Here is a 27,325-nt window from a genome sequence, read left to right on the forward strand (position 1 = left end):
TAGCTGTTAATGCAAAGCAATGCCAACCACTCAGTCTGTATGCTATATAATGTTATATATTGCCTATTGTTCTGAATTTGTTATTATTATTATTGTATAAAATTGAATGTACAGTATTTCTCTATTGTACTGCAAAAGCTTATATCATATAACATATCTGTTTCATTGCACAGCAGTTGCTGCTGACTCTTGAAGCAAAACTCTGTATATRTATATAATAGTACTATATTGTGTGTGTGTGTTGTCAGTCCATGTTGTGATGGGCTTTCACTATATAATACAATCACCGAAAAGTTCGTCAAACCTGAGCTAACGGATCGATATTTTGCAGAATCTGTTGGTTTTGGACTACTTTTTTGGTTTACGTAAGACATACGGCTGATTAAACTGATTCATAACGAGTTGATAACTTTGAAATTTACCACTAAAAAGGATATTTTGGATACTTATAAAATCAATATCATATACAATGAAAAGCAAATGAAATAATTTGAAAATCTCATAACAATGCATAACTTGATATCTTACATGAGTAGAACATATGTATAATTTTCTATAAAAATATATACATTTTTACTTGAGTTATATTATGTTTTCGATGCTTTTTGTCTGTAAAATAAATATTTTTTATATAAGCACACGAATCGATTGAGAAAATATCATTTTTTTAAAGAGGATATAATGTTTTTGAGTGCATTGCATATAGAAATAATATTTTTGGAGAGTCTGTATCTTTCTTTCCCTATCCTTTTATGTGTACTTTTAAATATAACTTTATATGAGAAGCTCAACAAATGTTAGTCTTTATATATAATAAAAATATAATATTTGTCTGACATTTGTGTGTCTTCTGGGTGTATTAGACATTGACTATAACTGCAATATCCCTTTATTATTCCTCCACATATCCTCTCTCACGACTGTTATGGCAACAAGTGGCCTAACAGTTGAAACCATCGACTACCGACTCACTCAACACATAAACCCAAACAAAATAATATAATTCGTGTCTCTTTTCTTTGTACTATCAGTTGAATATAACTACTGTTATATAATATTGTTTGCATTGAGAAGCAGTAGTACTCTATAGAGAATTAAGGGAAAGATGACTGTTGAGAGTAGTGATAGTATATATATATATATACAGTAGGACTGGTATGTTTCCGTGGAGACCATCCAACATAACCATTTGAAAAGCATTTCCAGAGACGACACGATTGTATGCTTTTCGGGTTGAGTCGAGTCTGAGCCGAGAAATAGTCTCTCTATTAGTATATCGTTCACAACGTTTGCAGTCCTTTTAGATTTAGTGTTTCGGTTCACTGAATATCACATGCAATATGTTTGTAATGTCTCTGTAATGCCAGTTATGCCACTGATTTGCCTCCACTGAAAGCACCGATAATATAATATTACTTTTCCTATTTAGTAATTGTCTCGCTTTGTGTGCACATCTATCGCTACCTCACACACACACACACACTTATGTAGCAAACTATAGGTTCCCCCATTGGTTTCCCCCTCCCTTAAAATTACTGGCAGTAAATGAATTTTGATCTCCAATCTCGATGTACTAACCATATGACTGCTCATCTCATGTTTCCCTCTAATGGTTTAAATCTATTGATTAATTGCACAAAATTTTGAATCTGACTTTAAAATTATTGCAAATTACTTGTAATTTTCAATTTATGTCAAAAGTTTGACTGTAATGACTTAGCTATGTTTGTTTTATGCAATACACTATAACTATTAGTAGTATACCATTGATATACATCACTCATTTCATTGTCAACTCATTTGCAGATTGTGTCACACATTAGACATATTAGATATTTATTGTCTAATATCGTGCACTGTCTTTGCAGGTGATAGTGAATCACCGACACATTAATCGCATATATATTATTAGTCTATTTATGTCATCTGATTTAATATCTGTATCTTCAAAATCAATACCTTAATAAAAGAGATTTTATTTAACCGTGTATTAATATACTTCAATTTAGACTCATATTAGTGTATTTTGTCAACATTTTAGCAAAATTTTTACTCAATTTTTTAAAAGTGGYATAAATTATATGAACATATATTAAATAACTTCCACTTTATTATTGATTTATTAAACGCTTCAAAATTTGAATTTAATGTTTAGGTCAACGAAATGAGAGTTAGTGTTAAGTCTATCATAAGTCAAAATGATTGATGAATGGCTTGTCTCGAGGTTTGTCAGATAATATCAGTTAATAGTAAAAGCAATAGTACTATAAAACAGTTTAAATAATAAACTATTATATATCTTACACCTTCACCTATCGTAGCATTTTTAAAACAACTGCTTTCACTATCACATAGCATCTCTTAACACCATTRCTTACATATCGTGTTAGGTCGTAMAGTAAAAAATACAACATTTCTATTGAAATGCAATCATTAARACATAAAACCGCATTTTATAAAATTTAATTTAATATATATTAGACATGTTGTAATACATAATACATGTGAAAGTTATATAATATTAAAAAGGCTATCCTCTAAAGCTTCAAAAGTAAGCTTTATTTTAAAGTCACGCCATCTCATCWATGAAAAGATTTTTGTCTTTTCAATTAACATACAATATATTTAAAACTCAAATTTGAATTGATTTGAGCTTTTATTTTACTAATTAATTTATTATACTATTTTTTGTTAGAAATAATTAAAATATTTGAAAAGAGCACTCATTTGATAATTTCATTGAATTAATTATTTTTATGTTTTATTCTTTTTACTAAAATCAATATAGTATTGACTTTTAAAAAACAAATACAGAAAATGTTAGCGAAATCTCATTAAAGTTGTTTTTCTTACCTTTATTTGCTGTAAAATTAATATATATATAATTTTTAAGAGACTATATCAATATATTTTGATCACTCGTTGATATCACGTCTTGATATTTTAAACATCAATTTTCTGCTATCTTTTACTCTTTTATATTTCAATTGTTAGTTTAATTTTCACGTTTTCAGATTTCTATGTTTGCCATATAAAGGTATTGAAAATGGTTTTTCAACGATTGTATGAATTGCTTGAATATCATTTTTATTTTTTCTGAAAATAACATATTATATTATAAAAATGTTATATTATTAGTATTATTATATGAATTCCAGACTTGAAAATAATAATAACAACAAAGCGAGAAAAAGCCAAAGAAATAACTTGATTTGTATTATGTTTTTTCATATTGTTATAAAAAAAGTGTGAAATTGAGAGTCGAATAAACAGTAACATTAAGTTTTGATTTCATTTATCATGATTTTTGTTTACTATATCTGTAAATCTCAATTTGATAAGCTATTGTATGTTATCTTACAATAYAATAACACTTATTGTATTRACAGTTGATTTAATAATCAAATTATTATTAATTAATTATAATTATATTTTGATTTCAAAATTATAGGCAGTGGTAGAGTCGAGTCTGAATGCATTTGAGTTCTCCGACATTGTTATAGAGGAAGGAAGTGCTGTCAATGCCGACATGTATTTCGTTGATCTTAATAACAAAAACTATTTATACGTAATGACCACAAGGAGAGTCACATTAGTCAAAGTACAGGAGTGTCAGGTGTATCGCACATGTAGTGAATGTCTCGGAGCCCGTGACCCGTACTGTGGTTGGTGTTCATTAGAAAACAAGTGTTCACTTAGGAGTGATTGTGCTGAGGCGGCTCAGGACCCGCTCTATTGGTTRTCATACAAAAGCGGGAAATGCACGACCATTACTCACGTCCATCCGCCACAAATACAGAGGACAACTGCCAGAACTGTAAGTCTATTATTGTTGTCTTCAATGTGTCAAAAGTGGAGACAATTTATTTTACTTGTATTTCTATTGTTTTCAATAGTTTGCACTTTTTTGATAACTATTTCTTTTATCTCCTCTTATGTTGTCTTTATTAATATAAATAGCTATCTCTGGTGATCGATAACCTGCCTGTACTGGAGGGTCAGTTCTTCTGTGCGTTTACAGCGGCAGCCAAGACTCAGATAACWAATGCCAGCCGTTCTGCAAATGGTGTCAGTTGTCCGACACCACCGACTGACTCATTACCACCAATATCTCCCGGACAGCGTATGTATTGCTATACTATTATTTCTCATTGGAGACCAATAAACACCATATATATGGTCTTTACATTTACTTTACTGTTAGCTATTAGTGTATTTTTTCGCTAGTATTCACTCTATTAGTGCACAATACACAACACTACAGTATATTAATGTTTGTTTGCTTTTTTATTATTACATCATTTTTACAATAAAATAGCAAACTTTMCTTCTCATGTAATAGCCGTCCACTCTGTTTAATAAATCAATTATTTTTATTACGAATTATACTCATTTTTGGTCAATATTACGATATTTACTTTAAATATTTTATTGTCTATTAAATGGATGTAAATCATAATTATATGAAACATTTATTTTTACTTTTATTTTCAYAACTATCWATGTTTATATGAAAAAATAGAAAAATTTTRMAATAGAACTTTAAAATGTAAATTWATTTTTATTACAATTTAATTACTAAATTAGAAAAATGTTTTAATAATTAATTTTATTTCATATGTTTCATAAAAAAATGAAAACWATTTAAACTATTTAATAATAGTTTTTTAATTCAATAAATTAGTGAATTGCCTGAATGTAGTGTATTAAGCATTGCATAATTGTTTAGCTTAATAATAGAGACACGAATGACATTGCCATCAATGAACAGGTGCTTTGCCTTTAATTACTACATTAGATTAAAAATTTACAAAATATAATGTATATATAATATATGTGTTAAATGAATAGTAAATTTGTGTGAGAGAAGTAAGAAAACAAAACAATACAAAATAATGAAAAATACATAAAGAAAAGGCACATAAAATATATTATTATTTGTTATTTTCGTGCATTTCTTAACTAAAAGAATATTTAATTGTTTCGTTAAAAATAAAAATGTTATTCAAAAGTGTACCGCTTTTGGCAATTCATGGATTAAAATATACATTTGACTGTATATTTAAATGCTATATATTTAACAGAATTTGTTTTTTATATAAATATATTCATATTATTATTATTTTTCATCGCAATCACGAATGCCATCCCAAATATGTCTCTAAATTAAATTTTATACTATATTTACTATGAAAAGCAAATGTTAACTATGGTTAGCTCTGTTGTCAGCTCTGTGAGCACCACTATATAATACAATACATTGTTTAAATGCTTACAAAACAGTTATATAATTATATATGCATTTATACAATATATATATATATATATAATGTGCTCTATGGTGTTGTTGGCTGTATAACTACAGTATTTGCATATCTATGTTGTGTTAAAAATTCAATGCATGCCTTTGCCATACATCCCATTCCCTCATTAGTATTCAGGTTTAAGCGTCAAAATTAAAATTAAGGGATTGTGTGGACCAGTAGTTAATACTCTAGCTATACATTTAAATATTATGCATAAGTGTTATATGCGGTCTAAACTATTATCAGATAACTGACCAGAAATGTGACATAACATACGTGACCACCAAAAACCTGTCTTGTCTTTAATTATTAGCTATAATTTGTAATTTATTTTTTTATTATGTAATGTGTACTCATATATCAAAATGAATACTCATTAATATCATTATTGCTAGACTACCGCCCAATCCATAACTATTATCATCAAAAAAATATATTAATGTCATATATTAGGTTATATTGAATTTATTATATATAACTGTAYTCTACTGATATATCTGCAAACCATTCCTCCTCTCATTAAATAATGTTTATTATATTTAATGAAAAACCAGATATAAAAATGATTAAAGCATTCATTATAATTATTACAATTCACAGATCATTTCACTGCAAAACTATCTGTGCGTATGAAAGTTGGTCCCGACTTTGTCGCCACAAACTTTACATTTTACGACTGTAGTTCATACCAGAGTTGTACAGCATGTGTGTCCAGTCCATTCCCGTGCGATTGGTGTGTGGGTGGACACCGATGCACACACGACACGGGCGAGAACTGTCGCAATGATATTTTAGTCACTGGCATATCATCWGTAGGTCCGAGCATACGATCGGGTCCCGGTTTTTGTCCGCGTATTAATGCTACCGCTGGTGGAACTACTGAAGGTGAGTAGCAGATGTCAATCATATTATGATACCATCTTATCATAGATCCGGCACTGAACAACAAAACATCTATTATTAATGTATTGTTATTGTATTATATATGTATTTATATACGATAGTACTGGTGCCGAGCGGTATCTCCAAACGCATTCAAGTGAAGGTCGATAACATTCCTCAGTTCATTGTGTCGACACGTTTTGTCTGTCAGTTTAATATCGAGGGTAGAGTCAAACAAGTAAACGCACAACTCTTGGGAGACACCATCTATTGCGAAGGTCTTGAGTTCTCATATCTCGGTACTCAACCTAATATTACCTCATTGTTTGCTGTCATTTGGGACGGTAGTAAACCACTGGACAATCCCGAGAACATTCATGGTTTGACTTATTTGAATGCAATATAAAACATATTTTTATATTTTTTCCTTTAAAATAAAGTGTTGATTTACCGATGCCAAGGAATGGCACCTAATTGTGGATTTTGTTTGGAACTACAAGAAAAGTATGGTTGCGGATGGTGTCAGGACACAGACACTTGTCAAGTGCAGGAACAATGTCGTCATCACAACACATTGTGGCTCAATAGACAACAAATATGTCCCGATCCGAAAATTTTGGATTTTTATCCAAAGTCAGGTCCCTGGGAAGGTGGCACTAATGTTACTATTGAAGGCATCAATTTAGGACGTACTTTTGAAGATATTTCTACCGGTGTAGGCATTTCACATGAAGTCAACGGACATACAGTCGGTGTTGTCAATTGTAATCCTTATCGAGAAGAGTACGTAAAGACAGCAAAAATCAAATGTAATGTCCAAAGCCCTCGCAATATGACAACCGGAATGCAGGCACAGTTAGGCTCTATTTCGGGTCCTATTATTGTCAAAGTGCTCAATGATTTTGTGGCCAAATCAAAGGAGTTTTATGTGTTTGTTAATCCAAAAATCTTAACCATATCTCCCAGTAAAGGACCGATGTCTGGTGGGACTCGACTTTATATTGAAGGACTTAATATGGACGCCGGTTCACGAGCTGAGGCTTTCTTGGGTAGTCTTTCTTGTAATGTCACTCGACGTACACTCAATTTAGCCGAATGTATAACAAGTGCTCGACATATGCCGGGAGAAGAGAAAGTGAGGGTCAAGTTCGACAATGGACTCCGATTTTTCGATTATTACAATTATCTTTACGTCGAAGATCCACGAATTAATTCTGTCGAATCAGGTTCGGGAGGAAATAGAGGTGAAGCACGTGGTATACCTTCCGGTGGTATTACTATATCAGTTAAAGGCGAACATCTTAATATAATACAAAAACCACAGATGTATGTCGAAGTGGATGACGAAAAATTTGTCAGTAACTGTACACCCATTTCTGCTGTTGAAATGAAATGCGAGAGTCCGTACGTTCCCACAGAAAATATGGAGTTTTCCGATGACCGAGAATTTGTTGAACTTGACTTCGGCTTTATTATGGATGCCGTCAAATCTGTAATGGGTTTGAGTACTCGAAAATGGAACCCATTCTCTAAATTCCGAATGTATCGCAACCCTGTATATCATCCATTCACTGAAGACAATGGCATAAAATATTATCGAAGCGAATATCTCACTATAAATGGCAAGAATCTTGATGGCGCTTCTCAAGAGTCCGATGTCACCGTTTGGATTGGCACAAGTACTTGCAATGTGACATCACTATCACGTTTGCAGCTTACATGCCGTCCTCCGGCAATTCAACCACAATCAGGCAAAAGTTCGGAATCAATTCCTGAAGTGATTGTAAGTGTTGGCGGAAGACTTAATTTTACGATCGGAAAACTAAGTTATGACTCGGCGTCGCCTCCATATGAACCACTTCAACAACATTTACTTATTATAGTGATTGTTGGCATTTGTATACTATTTTTAATTGTCGTCTTTATACTAATACTCTATCGAAGAAAGTCAACAGAAAGTAGTCGTGTATTAAAGACAATGCAGGAACAGATGGATGTCCTTGAGTTAAGAGTTGCCTCTGAATGTAAAGAAGCTTTTGCTGAATTACAAACTGAAATGACTGATCTGACAAGTGATTTGACTGTCGGTGGTATTCCATTCCTTGATTATCGCATGTATACAATGAAAGTGTTGTTTCCTAACATTGAGGACCATCCAGTGCTAAGAGATATGCAAATGGATCCAACAAAGAGAGTATATGTCGAGAAAGGACTTCGATATTTCGGTCAATTAGTGATGAATAAGACGTTTCTATTGCTATTCATTCGGACACTTGAATCTAATCGTTACTTTTCTATGAGAGACAGAGTAAATGTGGCCTCACTTATAATGGTTACACTTCAGGGAAAGATGGAGTATTGCACTGATATATTGAAGACATTGTTAGCTGATTTGATTGAGAAGTGTATCGAAGGCAAGAGTCATCCGAAACTATTGTTACGACGAACTGAATCAGTAGCAGAAAAGATGTTAAGTTCATGGTTTACATTCTTATTATACAAGTTTCTTAAGGAGTGTGCCGGGGATCCACTGTTTCTTCTTTATCGGGCTATCAAACAACAGGTTGATAAGGGACCGGTAGATGCAGTCACTTCAGAAGCCCGGTATTCACTATCAGAAGAGAAATTAATTCGACAACAGATTGAGTATAAAGTAATCACCGTTTATGTATCGATGTCACCACAAACGGCATACATGTCTGGATTGGATCAACTTTTACAAGCGGACAGTATGGAGACACCCGTCAAAGTGTTAGATTGTGATACCATAAGCCAAGTCAAAGAAAAGTCTTTAGACTCTATTTATCGTAGTATTCCATATTCACAGCGTCCACTCAAAGAAGATCTGGATCTTGAGTGGCGAACCGGTCAGTCCGGTCGACTTATACTGTCTGAAGAGGATCAGACCACCAAACAAGAGGGTGAATGGAAGCGCTTAAATTGTTTGGCCCACTATAAGTGTTCTGACGGCTCGTCACTAACATTAGTGCCTAAACAGAGCTCAATGTATAACATTCATTCAATTTTGTCTGAAAAGATGGACAAATCACACAAATACGAGACATTAAATTTCGGTTTTAATAAAGCCTCCTCACCGCCCCTCAGTCGGGCTACATCWCCTCTCAATCATGATTTGGAAAATGGTTACAAATATTGGCATTTAGTCAAACATCACGACAATGACAATAGCAAAGAAGGAGAGAGGACTAATAAAATGGTATCTGAAATATATTTGACACGTCTTTTAGCCACAAAAGGCACTCTACAAAAGTTTGTGGACGACCTCTTTGAAACCATCTTTAGTACCGCACATCGGGGTTCAGCACTGCCTTTAGCCATCAAATATATGTTTGACTTTCTTGACGATCAGGCCCTTAATCACGGAATCACTGATTCTGAAGTGGTTCATACATGGAAGTCAAACAGTTTGCCTCTCAGGTTTTGGGTTAATCTCATTAAAAACCCAAACTTTGTATTTGACATAAACAAATCAAATATAGTCGACTCATGTCTATCGGTGGTCGCACAAACATTTATGGACGCCTGTTCCACATCTGACCATCGATTGGGAAAAGACTCGCCAAGTAGTAAACTCTTGTACGCCAAAGACATCCCTATTTACAAGGATTGGGTCGAAAGATACTATCAAGACATTCAACACATGCCTGCTATCAGTGATCAGGACATGAATGCAATGCTTGCTGAAGAGTCGAGGGTAACATTGATTTTGCTATTTTGTCATTAATTTAAATAAATATTTAATATTCATTTAATGATTTGCTTAAAGGAAATCCCTAATTAATCAAACTGTTTCTCCCTTTCCATTAGCAACACGCGCACGAATTCAATACAAATGTGGCACTCCATGAACTATACAGTTATGCCTTCAAATATAATGAACAGGTAATTAACTACCACTTGACTACTACTCAAACTCTTATTGTTATATTTGTGATACAATGAAATAGATTTTTAATGAATGTGAAATTTAACCAAAAATAACACATAAACTATATTTCTATTTACATATAATTAAYAAATAATTAGTTAACATTTATTTTGAATGTCATTTTTGGAGTCATGTTTTATAATAGATTTTCTCCGACCATGACATGACTGTTAGCTAATTATACTCTATTACTCTAATAATAACAATAACATAATTTTGATTATCTATTTTTATCTAATGTTCAAAATTTTTACAACAAATCTATAGTTAATGCAAACACTAGAAGAGGACGAGTTTTCACGAAAGAAYAAGTTGTCGTGGAAACTGGAACAGGTCCACCAAATTATGACCGGAGAGTCAGATCCATAAGCCATACCATTCATTACCATAAAACTATTATAACATCCCCTCTTTCATACCAAAATCAACACATGTGTCAAACGCATCGCAGCATTTGATTAATTTTTGTCAAATCAAAATCTATTTTCTAGTTTTACTACTTTATACATACCATTCATATCATAAAAATAATTAATTTTGTTTATATTATAATAATTATAAATGATAACAAACATTATGAATTAATTATTATTATTTTTTAAAATATTAATATGATTATTGTTGCTGTGATTAGTTCATCAAAAACACCAATTTTGTAGTTTTTTTTAAACAACTGCATTACAATATMTAAAACATAAATAATATTTATAGAGATTTGATTAATGTTATTAAATGCGATTATTTAATGAAGAGATGATTTTTATGAGGTTTTATATATTTATGAGATAATTGAATGAAAAGAAGTGAATTTTGAATGAATATTTAGCGACAAAATATGAGCTAAATTTATATATTTATTTATATCTTTTTATACTATATCTCGTTTAGTGCCACATAAATATATTAATTTTTATGAAACTTGATTTTTATTAAATTTTAAACTAATATTATACAACTGAATTTTAATAGATATACATTTGAAGTCACCATTAATTTTGAAAATGTATACTATTTGTGAAAATATTTGGTGCAATTTTTTTAATTTACTTTTTTAGATAAGACTAACAATATTATTAGGCATTGAAGATATTTTATACACTAAAAATGAGATTTATAATGATACAAAGCTTTTTATTAATTTTTATTATATTAAAAATTTTATTTAAATAATGAAATTTATATTTAAGATATTTATATTGTAAAAGCATTATATTTATTAAGTAATTTAAAAATTTTAATTGGTGCTCTAATTGTTTTAGCTATTTGAGAAAGTTAAATTATTTATTGAATTTATTATCAATTATTTAATTTAAATACAAACAATTTTACATATTACTGATATTTGAGTGATGAAAAATGTTATTAAATTTATACTATATTATAGATTWATAATTTAACAAATGACAGCTCCTTTACTACAAAAAAAGTAATGAAAGATTTTTCTACAAAACAAATATTTGAAATGAAGAGAGACTCGAGTGTATAATATATAACAATTAAAGATTGTGTGCCTGATTGGTGACCCCACTATGAAATAGCGATTTTCAATTATATATTGATGCTCTTTAGCTATCATCAAAATGAGTTTACTAATCAATATCTATAATACTGTATATGGTATCAATGAGTCTACACTTAGACTATACCAATAAAAATAAATGTATACGTGTTTTGTATTTTTAATACCAGTTGGAAATATTTTGTCACAAATACGTTTTTAGACCAATTAATTTAATTGTTATTTATAAATATACAAATTTTTAATAATACATTTTTAATAAAAYAAAAAATGATTATTATAATTGTTTACAAACTATATAACAAATACACATCTATTATATAAMTATTATTGTATAGGTTTATTTGTGTAGTCATTTTATATTAGATTTTTAATAATTATAAGAGTAAATTTAATAAATTCACTTATAATATACAAAAATGTGACATTCCTTGCTTCACATACTTGTGCACCAAAATTATGAATATTTTATGTTGTTTTTATAAACACTCAAACAATAGGCTCTCTTTTCACTTATATTACATAATAGACTCACGAATCACTGCAGCAAATAGAAAAGGGAGCTAATTATTACTCATTTTTATACAGTAATCTATAYATACATTGCCATCACATTATATCACTAATTGTTTTTTATWATAAAACATTTTGAGATAAATGAAATTTTTCTGTTTAATGAATATTTGAGATGACATTATATAGATTTAAACATCAAAATCAATACAACACAAACTTATTGACAAATGAATGAAAGTAAATGAAAATAATAATAATAATAATAATAATTGTCTTTAATGTGAAGTCATGTCATAATACATGAATCTCTTTGAATAGCTCTATGTGTATGAAAACCTCTGACATCTTTAGCATATATTACACGTGTCTTCCATTAGTTTTTGATTATCTCATGCATTATTTAAATGTGTTATTATTATAGTAATGATTATTATTATTATTATTATTATTATTATGATTTTCGCTATCAATTTAAGTGAAAATAACAACAAATAGTTTAAAACAACAAAAAAATTTATAAAAGAAATTCATTGAAGACATGATTACGTGTGACATTTGGGGCCTTAAAGTGCCGCTTGTAATGAACTTTGCTATAATAATAGATTGTAATGTAAAATATAATTTATAAGCCATTATTAACTACTATTATGAAAGTCTTTGTTTTGTATAAATTTTGAGATTTGATTTGWCACAGAAATCACATTTTTGTATAAATTTTTTCAATACTTTTTCAGATCAAATTACTAACTTATATTTAAATGATACAAATTATTTAATAATAACAAAATCATTTATTAATAAATAATTATTTAAGTATATAAATATAAATACAATATTGTACAGTATATAAAATAAATGTGTAATAAATAAACTTTTTAAACAAATAAATTTAATTGWTTAATTTATTATTTGAKTTTACTATTTAAATCAAATAAAATTTMAAATCAATTTTTATTTATAMGATTATTTATACGAATTTTGTTCATAAAAGTTCTATAAATAAAATAAAACTAATAAACATTTAAAAATTAATATTTAATATAAAATATCAGTTATATTATTAATTTATTAATATTTACTATAATTAAAATATTTAATTGAGATTTATAGTGCACAAAATATTAAATAAATAATAAACTTATAGAAAATTATTTTTATAATTTATTATTAATATAAATGAGTTTATTTTTTTCATTTATATTTAAATTTGACTACTTTAGCGTATACACTAAATATTTTAGTATATAAATATGTCACAAACATTTTGTTGTATATTTTTATGACTCAAGTAATAAAAAAATGATTATTATATGATATAAAATTAATATATATATATATATGAATGTTGCGGGCGTTGGTCTCAATAAATCTGAGCAAATATTTGGYAGAATTTGTTCCCAAAACAAGACAAGTACTTATGTTTCCTGACTTTCATATAATGTATTGTCTCTATCATAGAGAAAATTGTGACAAATTTAGTGCTCAACACATAATTGTRATACAAAAACAGTTTTTACTGATTTATACAGTAATAWTGTATATAAATCTATGTATATTTTGCTATTATTTTGATTGCTTGCATAACTCAGTTGTAACACTAAAAATTGAAACGCTTGAGAGCATTGAATGATATTATAGCCATCAGGTATAGGCTATTTGGTAGGACACTACTAACACTACTAACACTATTAAGTCACTGATTATATGCGCTGAGCTTTACAGCTCCGGTAGATTTTAGTTGAGTTGAGTTAAGTTTAGAAATATGCAGAATGTGTTAGATTGTTGTCTAAAAATGAGGTCAAGTGCTTTAATAGAGTATACATTATCWCATGTTATGAGTTGCTTATGGAGTTGACTATGAATTATCATAAATGGTCTCTTTATCTGTTGGCTCAGACCTACCGTACCAGATGGACACAGGATTACATAAATGCATAAAAGCATTCAAAGTTATTATCAGTCATTTGTTTGAAAAATTAAATATAAGAGCATAAGAMAGGACAGGACACACCTCTTTGATTAACAAAAGCGAATTAATTTTATATTTTATTTATTTGTAATATAAATATATATATAAATTCTAATTATTTTTCATATTTATACATTCATTCATTATATTTACTGGTTTTTTATTCGGTCACTTGATTCCCATGGAGAGCCAGCACTGGTAGCTCAGATCCCAACAGTTCAGTCCATTTTTTGCAAACATACTCGTGTGACACATAAATATTCAAAAAAATCTTAATTTCTTTAATAAATATTTTCAAAGATCTCTGTTCTTAAACTATCGACACGTTGTTTAACATCAGATTGAAAATTATGAAGATTTTTATTTGTCTATTACTGTGCACTACCTGTGCATTAGTGTCATCACAAGTGTCGGGTACTATTCCGGGACTAATGGACAACAAAAAGTCATTGGATGACAACAAGTTTGTTCCCATCACTAATAGTGGATCAAAATTTTCAATAGGATTGGGAGTATTAAATCCTTCATATTCACAAAAGTTTGGAGACAACGGTGCGTTACATTTATATTATTTATAATATATTACAGTATATAATACTATTTATAACTATTATTATTTTTTAATATRAGTAATCTAATGATATTTTTAAATTATTAGTTTTTAATTTCTATAATGCTTATCATTTTTTAATTTTATTAATATACATTTATATAATATTCATATTAAAATACAAAATATAATAATATATATATACTGATATATAAGTTATACTTTTTGGCAAATTTAAATTGTCAAACATTGTAAAAACTTTTATTTTTGCAGTTTATTTATTACACCATAAAAAGAGTTCATAAATTATTAAATAATTATTGTTTTTAATGGATAGAAAAACAAAAGAAAACATTAAGCGATTTTATTTTCTAGTTATACTATAAATTGTGTCCAAAATAAACAGTCAGTTCAATACTGATGGTTGTATTGTTGAAAATAAATAATAGGAAAATAAATTTTTAAGATTTGAATCTCTTAAACATTTAATGATATTGTCTTTAATTTATAGGCAAAACAAAGCTTGACTTCAATCAAGAAAGAGGAGGCTATTCGTACTCATTAAACAATTTAGTGCATCCATTGGTTAAGACGACAGACAGATCCGGTTTAGACGATAACAAGAAGTATAGCACAGACACCTTGAAAACAGCGGTGAGAATCATATATCACTATCTCTTTTAACAAACTGTTATGTTATCTGTCTGTCAAACGACTGATTTATTGGGAAATTTGGTTTTTGTCTCATTTGTTATTCAAAGGATCCGACAACACATCAACTAACGACCGGTCAGTTTAGCGCTCCTTCTTATTATAGTCTGTCTGTTAGTAGCGGCAGTCGCTCTGATAGCGGCTCTACGGGTAGTCTAAACTTTGTAAGTATCTCATCATTACATCCATTGACTAAACAAACATTTTGGTGACAAAAATGTCTTTCAATACATYTCTAACTTTATTTTATTTGTCTCTAAATGTCAATTAATGTTAAATAAAAGTTAAATATTGATTACAGTATTTTTGTACAAATTTATTGATTATTTTTTTAGCCACAAACTCAAGTCAACTCTATATATGGACAACAGGGACCTCAAGTGGGACCCCCAACACTTCCAAATAGTTATGGACAACAATATTCCCAAAATTATGGATACAATTACGGACCACAAAGCTATAATTCAATGGCCAGTTACGCGCCTCCMGCATATCAAGGTTATCCGCCGATGCCTTACCAAAATTATCCAAACAATGGACCACAATATAGTCAAAGTGGGGCATATAATCCCTCACCCATAGCATCCAGTGCTACAAATATGGCAAGCAATACGCCATCTTCTCAATATGCGGCACCTACACCAGCTGCCAGTGCACCTGTGCAACAACCATATCAACCACCAGTTCCCTCATCTCAGCCTCAATATGCTCCTAATCCATATGCTGCTCCAATGCCCAGTCCTTACGGATACGGAGCACCACCGGCCATGAATTCATATAACATGTACTCACAACCACCCACACAATCCTATGGTTACGGCAATCAATACGGTTATGGCGGCGGCGGCGGCGGTGGATATGGGTTATAYGGATCACAATCACAAACTGCTCCCTCTTCATACCCGTACAGTGGCGGCAGTAATGACCCGTTGGCTAACATTACACCTCAAGATTTGAATACTTTGAGACAACTATACGGTTCTTCTAGTTCTATGAGTATGAGTTATATGAGTCCTTATTCAGGGATGGGTRGCGGCTTAGGTAGTGGTGGATTAGGTAGTGGTGGCTTAGGTAGTGGCAGTAGTTATGGAGGATATGGAGGAAGTGGAGGATATGGTAGTAGCAGTGGAGGAACATTAAGTAATTTAATATCACTATTTGGATAATTTTTAAATTTTATATAATTWTWAATTTTATCTATAATTGTATATAATTTTGGTATTTTGTRTCTAAGATTTTCAATGAAATTCTGATAAATCAAAATATCGTAAATTTATATAAATTAACATAAATTTTACCATCACTTTCATCTCACATATTTGGAGCCAAGTTTATATATATATATATATCTATAATCATTATTTAAGCATCAATTTTATTGTCATTTTGATTATTTTTTTAATTTTAATAAAATCAATATTTGTTGATAAAAATACTTTTAAATAATTAATTAATCATTTTTGGTTTATARTTTACATGTTTATTATCTACTATCTWATTAATTATATGATTTAAATTTTAATAATGAATATGAAAAATACTGTACAAAATGTACAGTTTATAACAAATTTGTTATCACAAATGTCAYATTTTAAAAAACAATTTTATTTATTAATGATCTATCACTGTATGCATATCTGAATTCTACTATTGATGTTATAATAAATTAATTTATTAAAATCATTTAATTTATAAAATCAATTTTTTATGCAATAAAATAATGTCAAATCTTATAATATTGTATTATTAATAGTTTGCTGTGCAATGTTTTGTCATTTSAATCCTAATTGATTGCAAATGTTTATAACATATTAAAATTTTTATTATTACTAATAATTTTAATTACTAATAATRATTTATTAGAGTAAAATTATTATAAATATTTACACTAATTATTAAAATAAACTAGTATAATTTATGTTAAGATATAGTATACAAATTGTGAATTGATTTTTTTAATTACAAATAATATTGCTCACATTTATTTTTTAATTATTGAAATAATAAAYTATTTAAATTTAATAAAAAGTTATAATATTAGAGGCTATAYTGTACTTATAGCGCTTAAAATACTAAATAATAGTAATTATTATAAAAATAACACTTTATTTTGATGGTTATCTWCAAATATTTCAAAATWTAATTTTAATTTGACTAAAACATTATCKTTTAAAAGATTTTGTTAAATWATTTTGATATAATTTTTATTATTTATCTTCGGTATTAATAATAATATATAAAATAAAATTTTAAATAATAATAATACATTTATATAGCAATTTTTTTAAAATTTTATTATGGTACACAAATATAATAAATAATAATTTTTAATTAAAAAAATAGAAATACATCTATAAATACATAAATATAAATACATAAATAATAATATTTTTTATATAATTTTTAAAATATAAATTATTAGATTATTATAGAATTTAATATAAAGATATTTTTATAGATTATTTTAAAATTGTTGTTTTGGCTATTTATTAATAAAAACTACAAATAATATAAAAAATATTATGGCATAAAATTATCATTATCAAAGTTTATAATGATTATTGTTAAAGATATCTACAAATGTTTTCTGTATGTTTTAAAATCATTGAATTATCTTTTAGTAAATCTTTTAAATACAAATTATTTGCACAATAAACACATTGTTTTTAATACGCTTTCATTACTGTTAATTGTATTTGAAGGACAAATATGATTAATGAATAGTAATATAATGTTTTTGTTTAATAATCTATTGCATTCAAAATATAATTTATTTTTAAATTTTTAATTTAAAGTTTTTTAAATATAGAATTAAATGTATRATGATCTAGACAACCTTTAAAGYACTATATTTTTGTAAAATACTAATTTTTTAAAATTTAGATCTATATAGAATTAATGTTTAAATTGTGTCAAATAAATAGAAATTATATAATTTGAAAAAATAGTACAAAAAATAGTTATAATTTGCATAAAACAAATTATAACACAAAACTTGGTCTCATTAATAGGTAATAACATAAATTTAATATTATTATAAAATATTTATTTTCCATACTCTTTGCCCACCATATGTTTGACCCCTAAAAATAAATATAAAATAATACATTTAAATAATTATATTTTMAATCTATATTAATTTTTAAGAACCAAATCATAAAATAACTAAATATTGTTATATGTGCCATAAATCAATTCATATATATATATATATAATATTTTTTTAACTTATAAACGGTAACATATTAATAAAAATGAAATAACATTTTGATAAGTAATCAAAATATTTTCAATTACTATATTTCCAATCATAAAAAACTCTAAAATATTCTAAAGATATAAATGTTTTAAATAAAATAAGTTTTATGGTTTAGTTCAAATCAATACAAATCAATTAATACAATGTTTAAACTATACCCCATTTAAAGTTGGCCTTGTGGTCGGTTTTTTGATAACTATAACAAWAAAAAACATTTTAATACAAGAAAATATTTGAAAATCTTAATAATAGACAATTATTTAGTGAAGCATTAAAAAATTGCTGTAATATTTCATTATTTTAATATTTTATAGAAAACAAATTTAATAAATTAAATTCTATTAAATAGTTAAAGTATGTTAACTGTATTTACATATAAACTAAAATTTAATAAAATATATGATTTTAAAAATTTCATATATTATGTTTTAMTTAAAAAACTATAATTTATTTATGTTTTTTATGAGAAATYCAAACAAAAAACTTATTAGAAACACAAATTTTAATTAATTTTTTMCAAAACTACTTTTTAGTAAATCAATAGTAAAAATACTAACTAATAATAAAATTGTTATTATAAAAAATGTTGCCGAYTAATTAAAATTAAATATAATGTAATTTTGTAAATACTTTATAATGTTTTTTATTTATTCAAAAATATATAATTTTATAATTTTTATTTAATAAACTATATAAAAGTTTATTAAACAAATAATTTTTCTATCTACTATTAATATGTTAAATTATAAAGTTAATTATTTATTTTTGTTTAGTGATTTTTATCTCTAATAAATAATTATTTAATTAAATAAATTAGTAAATATTATATATTACTTACGTATATACGGGTCCAACCCGTCCGTGTCCTCCACGTCTCACTCGAGTCAAGATTTTTTGGTTATTATCGGACTCTTCGATATCAATGGATCGCCTGAAGTATACAAACAATATTATTATTATTAAACTTGTATTCATACTATAATTTTTTATAATTTATAAGTTTTTTATTTAAAGYAGATTTGGTTTTTTCTGTAYATATTTAATACATCAAGTCTTGAGATGGGTTTAAGTAATCATTATATTAGTGAAACTCTGTGTGAAATAACTTTTCAAAACAAATGTCATTAAATCMAATATTTATATAAAGTTTTTAGAGAAATTGCAATAAAAAGTAAAAAACAAATTAAAATTATTCATCTAAGTTTTTATTTATTTTTATTATAAATAACATTATTTATAATAATTTATTGCATATTTTTGTTTGCAATATTTAATTGYATTTTATGTATATTAGAAKTATTAAAGTRTAACAAATTAAAWTACTCTAAAATATATATTTTATTATGTTATTRATTATATTAAAATGTTGATATGCCTTAAAATTAAATAAATTATTTTATAATAAAAATAAATTATTGTTTTTATTCTAAAATTATTTTTAGAACTTAATTATAATTGAATGACAATTTATAAAAAAAAAAATAATATTATTTTATATAATAATAATTAACAAAAATAAAAACTTTATTTTATAAAACAATAATTAATAAATATTTATTCTAAATTAACAAAAATAAATAATAAATAAATTACTTTTTCCTGCTATTAAGCAATGATGGCACTAAATGAGCTAAATTAGCGCTTTCATCACTTTCCTCTCCGCCATCAGCCGGTGCCACGTAATCACCCGAATCGTCATAATCTCCTCCACTTTCTCCTCCACCCTCTCCTCCATCGGCTTCTTCTCCTCCTTCTTCATAATCCTGGGCCACAACCAAACCCAACAAAACAATTGCAATCACGCAAAACAGCTAACATTATTTAAAACATTACAAAAAATACACATAAAATTAATACAACATTCAAATAGATTTAAATAAACATTAGTTCTTACAAATAATTTTGAATTCATTTTTGAAGAATTTTTCTATAAACTTGTATTAATACCACAAAACTATTTATGAATAAATAATACTTTTATGGACACCTTTTTATAAAAAGTACACAAATAAAAGTGATTGAAGATTTTAGGGTGCAATTTGTTATATAACATATATCCAGTATCCCAATGGTGTCCTATTGGAGTCTAACAGAGATATCGCTTATCATTAATTCAATTTATATAAAAAACAGTTGTCTTAGTTATATATAATAAWAATARTAATAATATATTTGTTRGTAAATTGGAGTTAAAACAAAAATTAAGCGGTAGTAGTATTACTTATATTATTGTTTCTGGCACTCAAAGATCAAAACAATAATAGTSTAAATTATAATATTTTGGCACTAATTTGTTGATGGGTTACCAGAATTTGTCTCTCGCATGACAGGTAATGTGCGACAAACAGTCCCATAGCTAACATTCCCATAKCTAACTGTCCCATTCATGTCAATAAGTTTCACATATCCTACTTTTGTTTATATCAAAAGGTTAACTATTCATTACTAATGATCATCATTACTAACACTCTAACAATATATTACAAAATTTTATTTTAATTTTCACTTTACACACAATAACTCTAATATACTTTAAGCGCAAATTACTGTTAAAAACCTTTAATTTATTTCCTATTTGTTTCTTATTTTTGTTTCATTATAAATATTTAAAAAGTGATTATTATGCTTTTATATAGACTAATTAAAACAAATAATTATAATATGAATTAAATAATAAATATGAATTAATTGTTATTAAGTTTTAATGTCTTGTTGTGACTAAAAAAGTATTTTACGGAAGAATTTTATTGCTATTTAATAATTGATTTGTCCTTTTGTTTGATTTATTTTTTATTTTTTATTGTTATTAAATGGCTATTAAAATTAGATTTATTTATTTATTCAATGGTTTTGGTCAAAAGTTTGCATTTCGAYTCAATTCAATAAATAATAATATTTAATTTAATTACTGTTAAATTATATTAATATTATCTGTTATCAAATTTTATATTAAAATTAACTTTATTGATAATATTTATAAATAACTATAGATTTATATATATTATTAGATTATATATATATATTTAGTTTATTGTATTTATTRTTACTTTGAAAAATAATTAGCAACAAATTTTGTTAGTCATACAGTACTTTTTGAATTAATAATCAACAAAATATATGTTAATACTATACATAACTTCGTTAAAAAGCAATTAAAAATAATTTTGTTTCCTTTTATCTAAATATAAATTATAATTATTGTTAAGTTTCTTGACTTTGTCTAACTTTCTAATCAAACGTTCGTTGAAATCACGCATCCGTTTCACTGCTATTCGGACCAACTCTTCGACCAATTGTTCTTTGAATTGATTAACACTTTGTTTCAGACAATCGACGTGTCGTTGCAATTGTTGATTCATATCATTAGACTTGTCTCCACTTATATTATTCATTTATATAGTATATTATGATTAGTATTATTACTATTTTCAAAATTTCAATCAATTGGAAAATTTTTWAAGTTTAATCACGTAAATTAATATTTATAATTTATTAATTATTAATTAATCAATAAAATAATAAATAATACATGAGATCTCGCTATATATTAAAATAAAATTAACAAAAATGTAGTTAACTTTTTATATAATATATTTCTATAATATTTCTATTATTAAATAYTGTATATATTTGTATTGACTGCTCATTTATATCATTTTAACGCGAAATATATTGTTTATATTTTCAATAATCATTAATTATAATTCAAATTTAAATATTTATGCAAATTTCAACAATTTTAATAAGTCTATTGATTATTTACATTAAGTTAGTACAGTATATATAAATATATAAGATATTGCATCAAAAATGTCAAACAACCAGAAAAATAAAATATTAACTACAATTGAAAATAATAATAATATGATAAAAGAGAAATACGTAAACAAATTACAATTAAAGATAATKATAGTAAAGAAGTTATAAATAGAAAGAATAAACAAAAGAAAAGAAAGAAATGGATAAAAATGATTGAAAAAGAGTTAAAACGGATTACACTAATCATAACTCCGATCTCTGTTTGTATGCTTTTAGTCATACTATCCATTCATTTCTTTCCCATTTATTCTTATGGTATGAGTTTTGTTATTAATGTTCAATATTTATAACATGTATTACTTTATACTAATATTAGGAATCAATGATTTTATGGAATCACATGGAGTTCCAGGTTTTACCAAAGATGATGACCGGAGCCAAACAAATCAAATTTTCAGTTATATAATTGTGTCCATCATTTTTATTATATTATTAGCTATAATAACAACTTGTATGGCTTTTATAATAGTATATGAATGGGAACTTTGTATGAAAATAGTTTTTATTTTTATATTTATGCTATATTTTGTATTTTTTGGTATCGTTTATTTATACATTGCAATTGATGAATATAACATAGCTATTGATTGGTTTACAACAATATTTATTATATGGAATTATTGTGGTGTAGGACTTATTATATTTTTTATGGCCGGACCTAAATTGCTTAAACAAATATATTTAATAATAATATCATCAAATTTGGCACTTTTCCTGATCCTAGTACTTCCAGATTTTGTTGTATGGATATTATCAGCTCTAATGTCTATTTGGGATATCTATGCAGTACTACATACAACTGGTAGGCAATAACTCATTCCTAATGTTAGTGTATTTAATATAATATCAAATATTAGGTCCACTGAATAAAATCTTTCAAAACGTTGAGCAAAATAACAGAAATCTGCCGCCAATTATATACACAACTGCCGTTTGGTTGGAAGCAAGTGATGGTTCTGACGATAATTCAAACCTTGAGTTAGGTTTAGGAGATTTCATTTTCTTTAGTGTATTAGTTGGCAAATCTTTTGCTTCTGGAGATGTCTTGATGGCCATCATTTGTTTTATCTCCGTATTGGTAGGACTGGCCATAACATTGTTTATATTGTTGATCAAGAATTTTCCACTTCCAGCACTTCCTATATCTATAACAATGGGACTGTTGGCTCATTTTACAGCAAAATATTTTATTATACCATTCAATGACTCTCTACAGAATAAACTTATTTTTATTTAATTATTTTATAATTTTGTTTTATGTCTCTTATTTTTTTTAATTTAATAATTTAATACTCAATGAMATTCATTTTTAAGTAATTGTTATAAAATATCAGATTTTATATTAATATATCAATATATTAGTGGCGTCTAAATAACTATAAATAACTAATTTAAGTCAGACTTTTATATAATTAAAAAGATATTTTGTGTTTAAATTATAAATATTAATATATAATAATAATATATAATTGTATATATTATTGAAAATGTTGATAAACGGCATTGAAATGATAGCCTCGGGTGCTCTTCATATTGAGTTGTGTTCACATTAACAACACTTGAAGGTGTCTTTAAAAATATGATAAAAATTTTATCATTATTTATATTAATCTTATTTTATATTATTGAAAATTGACATTTCTGCAATACTTACAAATAATATATAAACAATATATTTATTAATTTACTAATTATAAATAAATTATAAATAAGTTTGTTAAGTTATAATGAAAACTTATTAAGTTTTTATTAGTATTATTTAAATAGTTTAAATTATTTAATAATTGTCAAATTTGAGGTATTAATAGTAATAACTAATAGGTTATAAAATATGATCTCAATGTRTGAATACTTTTACTAAAAATTATATTAATAGAGAAATAATTTAGTTGTTAAGAGTTATTAAATTAAGTTGAATTGTTTAACATTATTATCTTCAATGCAATCGTCCACTGGTTGTATAGTTAAATAAATATTATATAAAATAAATTTAGTAATTTTAATATTTGTTATAAAAAAATAATATATTATGACTTATAACTTATGCCTAATTAAATTAAATTTATATAAAAATTATTTATAGTATATGATATAATAATTTTATATAAATCTATATTAAATTATAAAGTATATAAGTTAGAAAATWATTTATATTATTTAATTTATAAGTAAAAATATTAAATATAAACTTAGTATAAAATAGTTTTTAAAATAATCTTTTATTTATTAATATTWATATTTAAACTGTTAATAAATGATTAATCACATTTGTATTTTTATTTTTTATTCACATAATKTTTACTTTATTTTTATTTCATCGATTATATAATATTTAAATTAGTCAATAATTAGTTTTGTTTATTGACTAATAAAATTTTGAAAATTTACTTAATTTATTTATTTATAAAAAATTATAATTTTATAATGTAACTAAATAACAGTAAAAAAATTATTTTTAACTAAAAGTTAAGTAATTTTTTTAGCAAATGGTATGCTTATAATTTATGCTAATTATAATTATTGTTATTAATGTATAGTATATTTACAGTACATTGTATAATACAATATTATGTTTTCCGATAATTATATACTTTTTAAACAAAATGCTTAACTTTTATAAGTGTGTAYAAAAATGATCAATTATATGCTTTTGAAACTTATTAGGCGTGGTTCACATATTACGTTCGCACTTGTACTTTTAAAAATTAAGAACGTTCGCAATTAGATAATATTTTATTTATATGCGTAATTTTTTTAAATGACTTGAACAATTGCGAACATAGGGGAGGGAGGGGGTCTAGATTTCTTAAAAAAACGTAATATTATTATCATTAAAATTAAATTAAATGCCAAAAAGGATTGTCTGTAAAACAAGTATTAGTAAACTCTGCAATATTTGCTGAAAATGGCATTAAATTACTGTATAAATTYCTATCTAATAATGAGTGAGATTATAGTTTCATTACAATATTAATGAAACAGAGAGTAAAGTTAAAGACTGAAAATGAAAATATGAAAATATTTGTGAATTTCATTAAATATTGCATTCATTTGTGAGGGAATTGCTTCTAATTTTTGCTGACATATACACTAGTGTTTTGTATATATATATACTRTATGTAATAATAATCCCTTATTTAAAAAAATCTAATGTTACACAAAATTATATTATACAGTACAGTGAGTGGTGTATATGTTATAACATTTTGATGTTAAGCCAAACAGCAATWAATTTGGTGCCGGAGTCCGTCCCTGTCCTTCACAATGTCGCTCATTATATACATTGTGGCTATTATTTTATGATTTTCATAATGGATGAGAGATTCTGTTTTATGACTATAATAAAGGCGGTTAACTAAAGCTATACCTTATGATAACTATTTAATTAACTCTTTTAAGGACTGCATTAATATTGTATTATTAAAAMTAAAAATACGCTATTTTATAGCAAATTTTAATGCATTTTTTAAAACAAAATACAAACAAAGAAAATGATTCATTTGTATTGTAAATAACCTTAAAATTATTATTAATAATACTATAATGTATATAATATAAATATATATTTTTTATTTTATATAATTTTCTTATTAATTGTTAAATATCTTTATTGTTTAAATATATTTATATAGAACCATAAATAGATAATCAAATTGAATAATTTTATTATCAAACTATTACTAGTTGTATAAAGTACTTAACAATACTATAATTAGGTGTAATATTAGTTGTTTTTTGTGTTATTGCAATGGTGTGAACATTGATTGACATATTTATAGTTTAATTATTTGTATCAAAACATGAAATTAAGCTTTAAATGAGAGATAACTTTTTCCAATAACTTTTACTCAAATAAAAGCCTACATTTGAAAGCCAAAGATAACGAGTTTGATAGCAATTTTGCTGACTGTGTTGACTCGCTAAACATCTTAATCCTTGATATGATTAATCTTTTAGGTGTAGAGCCCTTATCATAGATCAAGTGCTGATGCAATCACTCAAAACATACAACAACTCTATACCACAATATATAAGTACTATTCGTTTCGCTTCATTGTATTGACGAAGAAATGTCTATATATTTGGTTAAGTCTCGGATTTTCCAAACTAAGGAATGGGTGGTTCACTGGCCATGCATTTCATTGTGACTGCACTCTACCTGTTCTTATATATAATGTTATATTGATCGCTGAGTACGGTTAACAACCGTCCAGATCTAGTATTGATTATTACAGATTTAGGCTATTTTTTAATCTCAAATTTTATATCTATTAATTTAATATATCAATAAAAATGACATTTTATTAATAAGTTAAAAATATTTATAAATAATAAATAACAGTGATTAATATTCCCTATATATTAGTAGATTAATCTATTATAATTAAACTATTAAAAAAAATTTTTGATTTTAAACATTTGATTTGGCAATCATAGAAGTGCATTGATTTTAAAGACAAAAATTAGAGTAATTTTGACACTTTCATCAGCAAAAAATTATATAACATTTTTTCATTGACATCCCTTTACGGTAAAAAATCTAATAAATTGTATTAAAAATTAAAAAAAATTACATTGAAATTGATCATAATTTGATATATCGAAAGTTTTAAAAATTTAAATTACAAAACATTTATGGTTTATACTAATTTTATTATTTAGTATTTGAATAACTATTAATTTTGAAAGTGTCTTAGTTTTTTTTTATAAATGTTAAATTTCATTAAATTTTTAGATGATTATGTTATAACATTAGTATTTATAATTTGTATTTTTTGAAAAAAACATGATATATATTTTAAATATCAGATATATCTATAACTACATAAGTTATTATATTATATA

At 25.9% G+C, this 27,325-nt stretch overlaps 3 protein-coding genes across 3 annotated transcripts in view; all 3 read left to right on the plus strand.

Annotated features, from left to right (window-relative positions):
- The window catches only part of LOC128961752 (plexin-A2-like), a 36,077-nt gene extending 25,387 nt beyond the window's left edge, over positions 1-10,690 (plus strand). The window contains exons 4-10 of the mRNA XM_054308014.1: positions 3,452-3,817; positions 3,961-4,123; positions 5,907-6,191; positions 6,311-6,568; positions 6,629-9,903; positions 10,017-10,091; positions 10,405-10,690. Coding sequence (XP_054163989.1) covers positions 3,452-3,817; positions 3,961-4,123; positions 5,907-6,191; positions 6,311-6,568; positions 6,629-9,903; positions 10,017-10,091; positions 10,405-10,506 — 4,524 coding nt within the window. The 3' untranslated portion in view covers positions 10,507-10,690. The remainder of the gene's footprint in view (positions 1-3,451; positions 3,818-3,960; positions 4,124-5,906; positions 6,192-6,310; positions 6,569-6,628; positions 9,904-10,016; positions 10,092-10,404) is intronic.
- A 3,801-nt stretch (positions 10,691-14,491) lies between these two features.
- LOC128961250 (RNA-binding protein FUS-like) lies at positions 14,492-16,647 on the plus strand. Its single transcript, XM_054307467.1, has 5 exons — positions 14,492-14,693; positions 15,203-15,345; positions 15,453-15,566; positions 15,738-16,542; positions 16,637-16,647. Exons 1-5 carry the CDS (start codon positions 14,492-14,494, stop codon positions 16,645-16,647), a joined length of 1,275 nt encoding a protein of 424 aa, XP_054163442.1.
- Positions 16,648-23,242: 6,595 nt separating this feature from the next.
- On the plus strand, positions 23,243-23,717 carry LOC128961251 (presenilin-B-like). The gene is made up of 2 exons (XM_054307468.1): positions 23,243-23,282; positions 23,338-23,717. Exons 1-2 carry the CDS (start codon positions 23,243-23,245, stop codon positions 23,715-23,717), a joined length of 420 nt encoding a protein of 139 aa, XP_054163443.1.
- The last annotated feature ends 3,608 nt before the right edge of the window (positions 23,718-27,325 follow it).

This window comes from Oppia nitens, unplaced genomic scaffold (genome assembly GCF_028296485.1).
Source record: "Oppia nitens isolate AA-2021 unplaced genomic scaffold, nextdenovo-longstitch-racon4-pilon3 scaffold5_pilon_pilon_pilon, whole genome shotgun sequence".
NCBI lineage: Eukaryota > Metazoa > Arthropoda > Arachnida > Sarcoptiformes > Oppiidae > Oppia > Oppia nitens.